General features: G+C 44.4%; 1 protein-coding gene across 7 annotated transcripts in view; it reads left to right on the top strand.

Moving 5' to 3' along the window:
* Brd4 (bromodomain containing 4) overlaps nucleotides 1-13450 on the top strand; it is an 82757-nt gene that overhangs the window by 48373 nt on the left and 20934 nt on the right. For 6 of the 7 annotated variants that reach the window (XM_036170542.1, XM_036170539.1, XM_036170540.1 and 3 more), the window contains exons 2-7: nucleotides 787-1105; nucleotides 4358-4495; nucleotides 5780-5915; nucleotides 7930-8222; nucleotides 8579-8941; nucleotides 9727-9855. In XM_036170542.1, coding sequence (XP_036026435.1) covers nucleotides 821-1105; nucleotides 4358-4495; nucleotides 5780-5915; nucleotides 7930-8222; nucleotides 8579-8941; nucleotides 9727-9855 — 1344 coding nt within the window. In that variant the 5' untranslated portion in view covers nucleotides 787-820. Of the gene's footprint in view, nucleotides 1-786; nucleotides 1106-4357; nucleotides 4496-5113; nucleotides 5201-5779; nucleotides 5916-7929; nucleotides 8223-8578; nucleotides 8942-9726; nucleotides 9856-13450 lie in introns of those variants that run through there. The other variant, XM_036170543.1, reaches the window with a different exon arrangement.

Raw genomic sequence — 13450 nt, 5'->3', positions numbered from 1 at the left:
CCAGTCCTGCCTGGCCCTTGGTCAGGACAAATCTCTCTCATCCACCAGTCCTGCAGCCATTCAGACCCAACCGAGTAAACACACAGAGACTTATATTGCTTACAAACTGTATGGCCGTGGCAGGCTTCTTGCTATCTAGTTCTTCTATCTTAAATTAACCCATTTTTATTAATCTATAAGTTGCCACATGGCTTGTGGCTTACCGGTATCTTTACATGTTGCTTGTCATGGCCGCGTCTGGCGGCGTCTCCTTGCCTCAGCCTTCCACTTCCCACAATTCTCTTTTGTTTGTCCCGCCTATACTTCCTGCCTGGCTACTGGCCAATCAACATTTTATTTATGCAGAGTGATATTCACAACATCTGCTCCTAGTTGTTGGTAGATTATACCTATCTTCTGTGCTAAATGGCCAATATTTTTGTGGTGCTGGGATTGTGTATGCTAGGCATACATTGGGCTATATACACCCAGTCTCCTTTTTATTTTTTGTTTTGAGAAATAAGCTGAGTTGTCCAGACAGATCTTAAACCTGGCAAACCACCTTCCTCAGCCTCCAGAGAACTAGGATTACAGGCCCTTATCACCAAGCCTACCTAGATGGCCAGTCTTAGAAGAGACAGGCACTAGGGCCCTTTAATTTGGCCATGGAGTAGCTCTCCCAGCCATTCTGATCAGTTGGTGCCAATGGAGCACAATCTTTGAAGTCTGTAGCCAGGGACATTTGTCATTTCTAGTGTGGTTCATGTGCTATCTGGTCTCTGATGGGACTTTTTTCTTTCTGTGTAGAGTGCCTGGTGAAGAATGTGATGGGATCATTAGCATGTCTACGGAGAGCGGCCCTGGGACAAGATTGAGAAATCTGCCAGTAATGGGGGATGGACTAGAAACCTCCCAAATGTCTACAACGCAGGCCCAGGCCCAACCCCAGCCAGCAAATGCAGCCAGCACCAATCCTCCACCCCCAGAGACTTCCAACCCTAATAAGCCCAAGAGGCAGACCAATCAACTGCAATATCTGCTCAGAGTGGTGCTCAAGACACTATGGAAACACCAGTTTGCGTGGCCTTTCCAGCAGCCTGTGGATGCCGTCAAGCTGAACCTCCCTGTGAGTAGCTGGGCAGGGCCTGTATTACCACCACCCCCAGTCTCCTGGTGAAGGCAGATTGATTCTGCAGAAGGGTGGAAGTGGGTTTGGAGTCATGGTAAGAACTCTGAACACCAGTAACCACAGTAGCCTTTCAGTATATGGTTGCAGCCATCCTGAAAATCAAATAGGAAAAGAAGAAAGGGAAGCTAACTGGCTTAGACATACAGTGATTTCTTAGTTAATTGGGACCCCATGGAAAGTTGTTTATAGAGAGGTTAAAACAAGGTGAGCTGAAGTCAGAGCCCCAACTAATAGTCCAAGTCCCTTTCCTCTCTCAGCTGTGGTTGGTTAGCCTGTGTAGAAAGGGGACTGACTTACCGCAGCAGCAGTTACTTCCATCACCACAGTATTTCGAAGGTGGTAAAGAGAATAGAGCATCTCCTAGGGGGCATGATTGGTTATCCAAGTTGGGTCTATGAGAGTTAGAACTAAGGTAGCCTTAGTCGGTCTCTGCCAGGCGTTCAAGTTCTCCAAAATGTGATACCCTCCTCTGTACTGTCCTGAAAACCACAGCTGTGCTAAATTTTCATGTGTGTCCACCAAATATATCTTCTGGCATCAGGAGAAGAGACAAGACATATAGGTCATAAACTTTCTAGAAAGGAGATGGGGGGGTAGTAGTGCCCACCATTGACTAAGACGCAGTCTGGCAGTGATGGCCTGCAGGTCACTTAGGAGGCTCTTTGGGGAACTTAATGGCATGGATCTGTAGCAGGGATATGCAGGGTCCACAGGTACTGTTGTTTTGCTGTGAAGAGACACCATGACCAAGGTCATAAAAGAAAGTGTTTAATTGGGGACTTGCTCACAGTTTCAGAGGGTTAGGTTAGTCCATGGCCATCATGGTTGGGAGTGTGGCGGCAGGTAGGCATGGATGGTGTTGGAACAGGAGCTAAGAACTTATGTATGCTTTTGAAACCTCAAAGTTTACCACCCCCAGTTACACACCTTCTAATCCTTCCTAAGCAATCTGCCAATTAGGGACCAAGCATGCCATTATATGAGCCTATGGGAACTATTCTCATTTAAACCATCACAGCAACATTCTTAGATCAAGTGGAATAGAAGGAAGCGCTGGAGGTGGAATGCAGGTTTCCAAACTTTCATGAGAAGAGGAGAAAAGAGTCCAAAGTGTCACTAGCAAACAGCAGTCCCCAGATTTCTATATCAGAGAACACAAGGAGATAAGGTAGTCCTCCACTACCATCCTGCTGGCCAACAGAAGATGATTAAGCCTTAGAAAGATGTGATACAGAAGTCGAAGCCAGATATATGATTGTGTGAATGAAATAGTGAGGATATGAAACCGCTATTTGAAGAAACTTGGATTTGAGGAAAAGGTATGTCCAGGCTAGAATAGAAGGTCAATTTATTATAAGGGGAAACAATAGGGGCAGAGGCAAAGACCAAAGCAGGGGATTGCTAGGGGCCTTAGGTGAGGTTAGAGGTTATGGGGATATTCTGACCAGTAAGTATATATAAGTAAGTATAGGTGAGGCTTGACTGTTAAAAATCTGTCAGGTGCAGAGACTGAAGGTGTGCCAGAATTTCCCTTTCTTGGATAGTGTGTGAATCCTACCACTTTGCTAATTTGGATGTCACCTTTTTAGTAGACTTTTTAAAAATAAAGGGACATGTGTGTCCCAGACTGTCCTTGAACTTGTTACCTATTCTAGCCTGACTTTAGAACTCCATAGCCTTTTACCCTTACCTCCTAAATTATAGAATCCTGCTGATTTGGTGTCTTTAGAGAAAGGCTGCTGGACAAGAGTGATCTCAAAACCCTAACTCTTAAGTAGACCTGGGAGCTGACCAGCTGGTGTCCTAAGAGCTCATACTTTTCTGGAGCTATTAAAGAGCCACCTTACAGGTCCCCCTTTTGTATTTTCTGGGGCCTCATTCCTTCACATGCATTTTGACCTCTTGTCCTACCTTAGAACCACTGCCTTAGCTCTCAGTCCCTTTCCCCAACTTTTCTTTCATCCCACTGCTCTTCTGCTTGCCCTTTACTGTTGTCCTTTTGCCCTTGAGGGACTTGCCACAGTCTGCAATGCAGGTCACAGAATAAAATCTGTCTAGATTTCCACAGGGGTTAATATTTTTGTCATTAGTTTTCTTTGGAAGGGAGTTGACAGCATGATACAGGTTTGAAAGTCAGATTTTGAGTTGCCTTTTGGTTTGGGTGTGCACAACTCAGAACCTTATTGCCCACTTTGATGCTATACCTTGATGCTGTCCTTTGTCCCTCAAATCCCCAAGAACTACTTTTTAAAAGACTGATTTCTGGGTCGGGGATTTAGCTCAGTGGTAGAGCACTTGCCTAGCAAGCGCAAGGCCCTGGGTTCGATCCTCAGCTCAAAAAAAAAAAAAAAAAAGACTGATTTCCCTGATACTTATTTAGAATGAAAGGCTATTTTAACACCCTCCTAAAAGAAAAGGGGAGCTTATAAAGCCCCACCCCCAACTTGGTATGCCAGACTTTGTTGACTACCATGGGAGGCCTTACCCACTCTGAGGAGTGGATGGGGACAGGTTAGGAGGGAGGTGAGGAGGTGGGAGAAAGGGAGGAAGGGGGAACTGGGGTTGGTATGTAAATTGGAAAAAAAATTTAATAAATAAACATTTAATAATAAAAAATTACTCAAATTTAAAAAAAAAAGCCCCACCCCTACCTGAGGAGCTAATGACAATTGATAGCTTCTAGGGAAGGAGAGTCAGTTTTCTTTGGGGGTATGTCCAATGGGAAGTTGCTGATGTTCCTAATGGTCCTACCTATGTGCACACAGGTAGCACTAATTTGACTTAGAGGAATATTTGGAAAGGACAGGGAGGAGGCCTGGGTGGGTGGGGATGATGGCAAATATGATCAAATATATTGTGTATACAAAATTACCCCCTTTTTTCTTTTTTCTTTTTATTTTTTGGTTGAGCCATCTCTAACGGCTGAGCCATCTCTCCAGCCCCTTTTTTTCTTTTTTAACGAAAGTATTTGCATTTGTTTTTCCTATGTAGACAGCCTGTTATGTAGCTTGTACATTTGCCAGCTAGTGTTTAGGAATCTGTCCTTTATACACCTTTGCCTTTAGTTCCTTACTGACACCATTGAAAAAATATTTGATTGACTGGAGAGAGAGCGGCTCCAGCACAGGCAGCCAGTCCAGCATGACTTCTTAGGTGACTCTGGCCTTCTTTGATCTCTCTGCTTCTCAGGATTACTATAAGATCATTAAAACACCCATGGATATGGGAACAATAAAGAAGCGCTTGGAAAACAACTATTACTGGAATGCTCAGGAATGTATCCAGGACTTCAACACTATGTTTACAAATTGTTATATCTACAACAAGGTGAGATGTGGGGGGCAGGGGTCCAGTCCTGCTTGGGAAGGAGAGGAAGTAAAAATGGGGTGCTTGTCAGGAGCCTAGGGGCAGGGTTGCTGGGAGCAGCTGGGCTGTAAGTATGATAGTAAGAGACTTTCAGAGGTAGGGTGATGGGACCTGTAATCGTGCCTAGGACTGGGTATTTCTTTTGTGGGGAGGAGGGTACTGTCCTTGTTAGCCTGTAGCACCTGCCTCTAGTACTCTGGGAATTTTATTTTAGTTCTTGAGCATGTCTGGTAGAGAACATGTGAGGACAGATGACACCAGATGGCCCATTGGGATTGTGTAAATTGTTAGGTGAAAGAACCCGTGCAACTAGAGTCTTGCAGAGGTGTGCTCAGGCACAAACCTTGATGTGAGAGGGTACAGTGGGGCTAGTTGCAGACTCCACTGTTCTGTGGGTCACAGTCTCCTGGAACTGTGGACATGGCCATAAAATCAAGTGTCCTCCTGGTCTTACATACAGACCCAAGGGTCACTTCCTAACCCCGTAGCCAAACCTTTCGGCTCGGCTGTGCCATGAAGCCAGATCATTTGTTTACAGTTCAGACCACAGATGTGATTAAAACCAACCCTTTCAAATAGAACGACTCTGGAGGGAGACACTATACAGAACTCAGCTTTTGACCTCTGCTCGTGTAGTGGGTAAAATTGCCCAGAAGAGATGGGTAGGTGAGTTTCTTGAAGTTTACTGTGTTTTGTAAAGCCTTAGTTCTCACCACTTAAGTGAAAGCAAAATGTACAGACTAGGCCCTCAGTTTAGAGATGAATGGGGACAGCATGTTCTGGCCATGGTGATAGAGTGGGGATCAATAAGGCATTATAATAAGGGCTTCATCCAGACCCCACTGAACTACCTCTGGGGTATATCGGGGAGCAATGTTGGAGTCCTAAAATATTCATCACAATAATGCTGCATAATTTGAGTATTTCTGTTGAGTTCATTTGAGTTGTATTTAAAGAAACCCCAAAGTAAAGGAGGGCCTCCAGTTAGAGATTGACCGAGTTGGTAGGTAAATAAGGCACAAGGATGGTTTCTTGGAGCTTAAAACTGAAAGGGAGATACAGGTGGACAGGTTTTGTTAGGGATACCTAGTAGCATAACCATTGTGGCCCCTTGGAGTCCAGGTCACAGAAGGAGCCTGGATACAGTGCTCCAAGTATTGGGGCATGGGGGTGGCCTTGGTGTCCTGTCCACAAAGATGGGAAGAGAGGGCCTTCCAGCTCTACCCCACCTGTTTCCTCATCCAGCCTGGAGATGACATCGTCTTAATGGCAGAGGCTCTGGAGAAGCTCTTCTTGCAAAAAATCAATGAACTGCCCACAGAAGAAACTGAGATCATGATAGTCCAGACAAAAGGAAGAGGAAGAGGGAGGAAAGAAACAGGTATAGTATTTGAAATAGCAAATAAATCAGTTGTGTTTCTCCCTTATCTTTTTGTTTTCCAAGTTTAGAAGAGTACCAGCAATTATAGGGACATTAAGTGATGACAGCAAATATTACAGTGCTGTTGTTTGTACAGGATGGGATTAGGTTCCAGGTTCCCAGGGCTCCCACAGATCTGAAATCCCACCTTGGCAGAAGTAATTGGGCCATGGGTGGTTCATGGATTTAGGCAAAAAACTTTTTAGTGCTGTAGTGGTTTTTTGTTTTTTGGTTTTTTGTTGTTGTTTTGTTTTGTTTTTTTGCTTTTTGCCTTTCCATCTTAATTTTATTATTTATTTTGTGGTTCTAAGACTCAAATCAGCACCACCCACATTGTTTGACAAGCACTTAACTATTGAATTTCATTTCTAGCCCTACTTTTCCATTTTAGAATAAAGAAATCTGACCAGAAGCTGTTGTAACTAGTGTCTCAATCCTAAAGCCTTAAGGTTTATTATCTGAATTGCTTTAATTAATGAACTATGTTAGTCATGTTCACCTCTGATGCTCAGTCATCTGAAGCCAATAACTTGTTCCTTGTTTCTGTCTACACATTCTGCCTCCTGTATTTATGTTTATGGTTCTGAGCTGCAAAAGGTGACAGTTTTCAGGTAGCTCCTGGATGTGAATTTCTTTGTGGAGATGCTTTTAGCCTGGGCTCCCACCTTACAAAGACACAGGGGACCATTAAATCCATTTTAGCTCTTGGAATAACCAAAGAAAACTAGTCACTCACATGGCTGCTCCCTCCCTCCTTTCTCCCTCTTTCCCTCCCCATCCTTTTAGACAGTATCTCTGTGTTAACTCAGGCTCAAGTCTTCATGTCTCTTGAGTATTGGTGTTACAGATGTGCACTACTACTCAAAACCAGGTCACTCCTTTGCCATGTTAAGTCACATGTCTTATCCATGCATTCAGAATCTACCCCTCACTTTCCAGGACCAACAGTTAGGATTATTTGTACACAGGGCAAGCGTGGAAATGTCATAAGTCCTGGATGAGGTTCAAGCTTGGTAACTAGATAAGGAAAATTGGGAAAACTCAATAGAACTTCTCCCTTGCTCTTCATATGGTACCCAGACACTGCTCTCTAAGACAGCCTGTGACTGCAGAGTACTTTTCCCCCCTTTTTTTCCTGTCCCTTTCTCCACTTCTTCCCTTTCTTCTAAGACAAGGTCTGGTCTGTATTTATATATCCCAGGCTGCCCGAAACCCTCAATCCTTGTTCCTGGGCCTCCTTACTGCTGTGATTACAGACTTTGAAGACTTGCTTTTATAGGGTTTTGGGTCTGTTCTCTTTGCATGGCATCCAGCCTACGTGCAAAGGGTGTGGCAGTATGGGCTATATAGTTCCTGGTCCTGTCAGCTCACATTTGAGCTGAGGTTGTAATCCTTTGTAATACTGATTTGGTGTGCCATGTGTATTTTGTGTTGGGACTTATGTGTGGTACAACTGCAGGGCAACAACCTGGGTAGTCACTAGAGGCAGCAATTGTGTACTAGTCCCCAGTGGCTCCGAGAGTTGAGCTCATGCTAGTTTTCAGAAACCTTGCAAGGGTGGCTGCTGTTGGATTCTGTGTGCCAAAAGCACTCTGAAGGGAACACTTCTGGGAATGAAGAAAGCTCTATTTGAATTCTCAAGGAACATTTTTCTGATTTCATGTGCAGCTCTGGTGGTAACACTCAGCATATAGGCTTTCTACTTTTTTAGCCTGAGGTTCCCTTCTTATGAAAGTCTGTGTCTGAGTGAGGAGTTGCCTCCAGGACACCTCAGGAAACATAGTATGATATGCTGCTGCCTTCTCAACCCCGGGGACACAAGGATATGTTTGGCATATAGTGTGTCTGGAATTTTCAGGATGGTCTTCTCACTAAAGCAGATATACAGACACAAGTCTGTATGGGTGTTTTGTCAGGGTCGGCCAATGTATGCTAGCATACCATTTTAACCTCCTATCCTTTTCATGATTGGTAGGGACAGCAAAGCCTGGTGTATCGACGGTACCAAACACAACTCAAGCATCAACTCCTCCGCAGACCCAGACACCTCAGCCTAACCCTCCTCCATCTGTGCAGGCCACAACTCACCCCTTTCCCGCTGTCACCCCAGACCTCATTGTCCAGCCTCCTATCGTGACAGTGGTGCCCCCCCAGCCACTTCAGACGCCTCCACCAGTACCCCCCCAGCCACCGCCCCCACCTGTTGCTGCTCCACAACCTGTTCAGAGTCACCCTCCCATCATTGCAGCCACCCCACAGCCTGTGAAGGTAAGCATCCTGGGTGCTGGTAGACTGCTGCCACCAGGGACAGGCTTGGAGGAGAGGGGTATCTTCTTTTTTTGGTTGTTCCTTCTATGGCCTCTATGGTCAAGGCCCTGGTATTAAACAGGAAACCCCTTCAGTAGCTTCTGTAGCCTCTAAGGGAACAACTTTTTTGTTTTATGCTTTTCTGTTGCTGGCTGGTTCTATCCCAGCTGTGGAAAACAGTGGTATGACAGGGTCTCCATTTTGGGCCTGTCCTGAGTGTCAGGATCCTAGTCAGGGCTTGGTTTCTGAGGTGCTCCTGAAGAGCAGCTGTACCGGCCCGAGCCTCTGACAGCCTTTTGTGCCTGTGCTCATGGCAGACAAAGAAAGGGGTGAAGAGGAAAGCAGATACCACCACCCCCACCACCATCGACCCCATTCATGAGCCGCCCTCACTGGCCCCAGAGCCCAAGACCGCCAAACTGGGTCCTCGGCGGGAGAGTAGCAGACCTGTGAAGCCCCCAAAGAAGGATGTACCAGACTCACAGCAGCACCCAGCACCAGAGAAGAGCAGCAAGATCTCTGAGCAGCTAAAGTGCTGCAGTGGCATCCTCAAGGAGATGTTCGCCAAGAAACACGCTGCCTATGCTTGGCCCTTCTACAAGCCTGTGGATGTGGAGGCACTGGGTCTGCACGACTACTGTGACATCATTAAACATCCCATGGACATGAGCACAATCAAGGTTAGCCACAGGCCCCTGGGATTGTGGGCAGAGACAAGATTTCTCCTAGACCAACCCATTAAATCCATGGGTGCCCTCTGCAGGGCATTGTTGAAACACATACTAACCTAGGTTACTTGGCTGTTTTGATTTAGGTAATGGCCCTGCCTCTTTTCTTTGTGTAAGGAGATGTAGGGTGCACACTCTGAGACTCTCTCAATGCCCTTGTGTACCTTGCACCTGGCAGATACACTTAGGAGACTGAGTGCTCTGGGTTCAGTGTGATGGGAGAGGCCTTATTGTCTTCTATAGGAGACATAGTACTATCCACCAAAGTATTTTTTTTAAGGCCTTTTTTCTTTTTGTTTTTAATAACTGTGATTTTTCTCCTGGAAGTAGAATAACATTGCTCAAACAGGAGACAATGCTGTGTTCCTTGAACCAATTTATATTCTGTACCTTTAATACAGGTACATGCAAAATCAGAACTGGATCCAGTCTTTTTTTTTCTTTTTCTTTTTCTTTCTTTCTTTCTTTTTTTTTTTTTTTTTAATCTTCTCATCAGCTCTGGCACCATCTCTTCTGGGGTTCTGTGTATTCAGTTTCCCTTTAGTGACCTCAGTAGGTAAGCTTGGCGCTAAACGGAGAGCCACCATCTTGTTTCACAAGCATCACTGTGCGCTCATTCTCATTCTCTCTCTCTCTCTCTCTCTCTCTCTCTCTCTCTCACACACACACACACACACACACACACACACACACACACACACACACAGAGCTAACTAGGACCTGTCTTGTATTTCCAGTCTAAACTAGAGTCCCGTGAATACAGAGATGCCCAGGAGTTTGGTGCTGATGTCCGATTGATGTTCTCCAACTGCTACAAGTACAACCCCCCTGACCATGAAGTGGTAGCCATGGCTCGAAAACTCCAGGTGAGGCTCTGAGAAGGGTAGGCCATACCTTGTATGGGCCTAGGGAGTTGTAATTCTGTTACTTTACTCATAGTAATGCTGCGGGACTTGGGAAGAGGTTTGTTTGTTGTTGTTTCCTTTGTTGGTTTTTGTTTGTTTGTTTTTCTTTTTGTTGTGTTTTTTTTTTTTTTTTTTTTTTTTTTTTTTTTTTTTTATAGAGACAGGGTCTCTCTTTTGTAGCCCTGGCTGTCCTAGAACTCAATATAGACCAGACTGACATCCAGTACTCCTGAATAAGCATATGTAACATTTTAAGTAATGCATACACACATTTAAAGTCAGAATTGTTAAAAACTAAAATAGGGTAGCTGGTTTTTTGTCCCATTGAAAGTCTTCTCTCCTTTCTCCTTCACTTACATTCTGTTGTTCTTTTTGAAAAAGCCTATATGTTGTACCTGGCCCCAGTCTCTTCAAAATAGATGATGTTCACCTGTCTTAAGTAGGTAGGAACACTCCACCATCTGTAGACAGCATGCCACGATTGTATTCATACGTGATCCAGAGTAGTGGTATGTTTTCCCACCAGCTTTGGAAGCCTTCATTTGCCTTTTAGTTGGGAAGTGGCTGTTGATGTGTTGGTCTGTGTGACCATGGATCCTAGTGGATGTAGTCCCCAGGCTCTGTCCTAAGAATCCTGAAGAGTACATGAGTGGAACAGCATGAGTCTGTGAACTGTTTCTCCACTTTTCATAACTACCAGTAATCCTCTTGTATCAGCCTCTCCTGTGTTGGAACTACCACAGCTGGCTTTTCCTTCTTTCTCCCTCTCCTTCTTCAGCAACCTGGGGAAGGCTTTAAGTGGGTTAGTGGTAGTTAAAATTGGAAGAATAAAGGTAATATTTAATACCTTTATGATCTGCCTTTTACTTATCATTTTTAATTATGTGTCTGTGTATGCTGTGTATGGGTACCCATAGAGGCCAGAAGAGGACACTAGATGTCTTGGATTTGGAGTTAAAGGGAGTTGTGAACTGCCTGACGTGGGTGCTGGGAACTTGAGACCTGTAAGGTGCAAGTGCTCTAACCACTTAGCCATCTCTCTAGCCCCCAGACCTGCCTTTTAATGGAAACATAAGGTTATAATTCCCAGCCATTTCTTCCTTTGTGCATGGGTTGCTATTGCTCTCAGTTTGGTGGTCTATAGGCTGAGCAACCTGCTGTTAAGAGGCACAGGTATATTGGTTATGGATTCCAAGGCTTTTTTTGTTTATTTATTTGTTTTTTGATTTTCGAGACAGGGTTTCTGTGTGTAGCTTTGCGCCTTTCCTGGAACTCACTTTGGAGAGCAAGCTGGCCTCGAACTCACAGAGATCCGCCTGGCTCTGCCTCCTGAGTGCTGGGATTAAAGGCGTGTGCTACCACCGCCTGGCTTCCAAGGCTTTCTTACATAGTAGTTAGTCTCTAGGTACTTCAAGGACAGAGATGAGGATTTGCAAAAATTGGTCTTTGTCACACAGAGGCCACTCGATCCCCAGTGATTTCCTGCTTTCCTACTTCTGTTGGTTTCATTTATATGCCACATGATAGCATGTTTTCTTTTTACCAGAGTTAAAACACTTCTGTCATTTGGCCTCTGATGATGGGTTGCCTTTGGTTCAGAGATTTTGTCAGATTGAGGAGTAGCTTACTAGGATTGTTTAGTGTTGACCTGGCTCTCAAATTCAAATGCATGCTCAGGCTAGGATTTTTTTTGTTTGTTGGTTTTGGTTTGACTTGTTTTACATTTATGTGTATGTTTTGACTTTATGTCAGCACCTGGAAAGTTTTTGTATAGTGTTCCCTCTTCAGTTTGGTGTTAATCTGTCCTTTACTAGTCCTTATGATAAGGCTTTTTAGTTGTACTACAATTCTTTTAAAAATGTTTTATTTATTAGAAATAATATTTTTTTAAAGATTTATTTATTTATTTATTATGTATACAGAAGAGGGTGCCAGATCTCATTGCAGATGGTTGTGAGACACCATGTGGGTGCTAGGAATTGAACTCAGGACCTCTGGACCTCTGGAAGAGCAGTCGGTGTTCTTAACCTCTGAGCCATCTCTCCAGCCCATAAAGATAATCGTATTGTGTACTCTAGCTAGCCCTACATCATCCTTCTTGAGTGCTGAGATTAAAGATACGTTCCACCCTATCCAGTGTAGCTGAAGTTTTTGTTTTTTTTTGTATCCCACCTGTTCTGCAGTCTCTCAGACCCAGGCAAACACACAGAGGCCTAATTAATTAATTGAAACTGTTGGACCATTAACTCAGGCCTACCACTGAATAGCTCTTACACTTAAACTGAGCCCGTTTTTGTTAATCTATATGTTGCTGCATGTTCTGTAGCTTTACTTGTGTGCCATTACATGCTGCTCCCTGGACAGCAGGCTGGCATCTCCTGACTCAGCCTTCCTTCTCCCAGAATTCTCCTTATCTGCTTATTACTGCCTATATTTCCTGCCTGACTACTAGCCAATCAGCGTTTTATTAAACCAGTCTACAAAAAAAGCATTATTCCACAGCATTTTGTAGCTGAAGATTTTTTGTGTGTTCCACCCGGTCCGCAGCTGCTCAGACCCAAGTAGGTCCTGAGTTCTATTCCCAGCAAGCAGTTCTTTCACAGGTCCACCAAGTGGCAGCATGCTTTCAGACTTGGACCTTAAGTTCCCTCCTTCTCTCCCTCACAGTTTCTTGAGAAGCCAGGGTAGTATTTATTTGCCCCCCATTGAGGAAACTGCAAAAATCAAATCAGTTACCTGAAAAATACTGTCTTGAACTACTTTCTTTATTAAAGAGGAAAGAAAAGAAACCACTGTATTGTCTAGCCTTCCTTTTTTGATTCCCTGCTCCAACCCCACCCCATTTGATTTTTCCTATCCTTCTGGTACCTTGCTGCTACTTCCTCCTTACAATCTCTACTTTTCTGAAGAGGGTTTCTTGTTGTTTTGTTTTTTACATTTTGGTGTCTTGTTTAAGGGCGTGTGTGCAGCATCTGCCTTTCTCTTCTTAGTGCGTGAAGCTGTCCAAGCATGCCATTTTCACTCATGGTATGATCACCAAGCTATCTGCCACATGCACCCTCTAGAGATGAGTTCCTTCTAGGCATTGACTTTATAACAAGCTCAACTTAGACGAGATGCCTACTCTCAAAGAGGGTCTACTTGAGGCAGGGGTGGGAGGTTCTTTGCCAGTGTTTCTGAAAGTAGAATTATCTCTTGCCAAGGGAGTTTCCCATCTGGAAGGCAGTTGTGTTTGTAGAATCTTTGTGCTTTGTACTCTTTTCTCTCAGTGTTCCCATATCAGAAGGCTGTAGGTAGTTAGAAAGGGGACACAAAGCTCTCACCCTCGATCACCTCTTTAGAGATGCTAAGGGGCTGGAGAGGGGACTGAGTGCTGCTTTCTGTGCGCCATGAGGAGATCCACCTGCCTCCTTTTGTGTTTTCTTTATGCATCATGTACAGCCTGCGCTAGGTGAGGCTGCTTAATATTCTGACACAAAAAATACTTGCTATGATGATCAGAGGAGAATGTTATATCCTCCACCCCTAGCCATAGAGTTTTAGGGCAGGTTGTAGC

The sequence above is a fragment of the Onychomys torridus genome, chromosome 21 (assembly GCF_903995425.1).
Source record: "Onychomys torridus chromosome 21, mOncTor1.1, whole genome shotgun sequence".
Lineage (NCBI taxonomy): Eukaryota > Metazoa > Chordata > Mammalia > Rodentia > Cricetidae > Onychomys > Onychomys torridus.
This window is presented reverse-complemented; position numbering and strand designations above follow the sequence as displayed.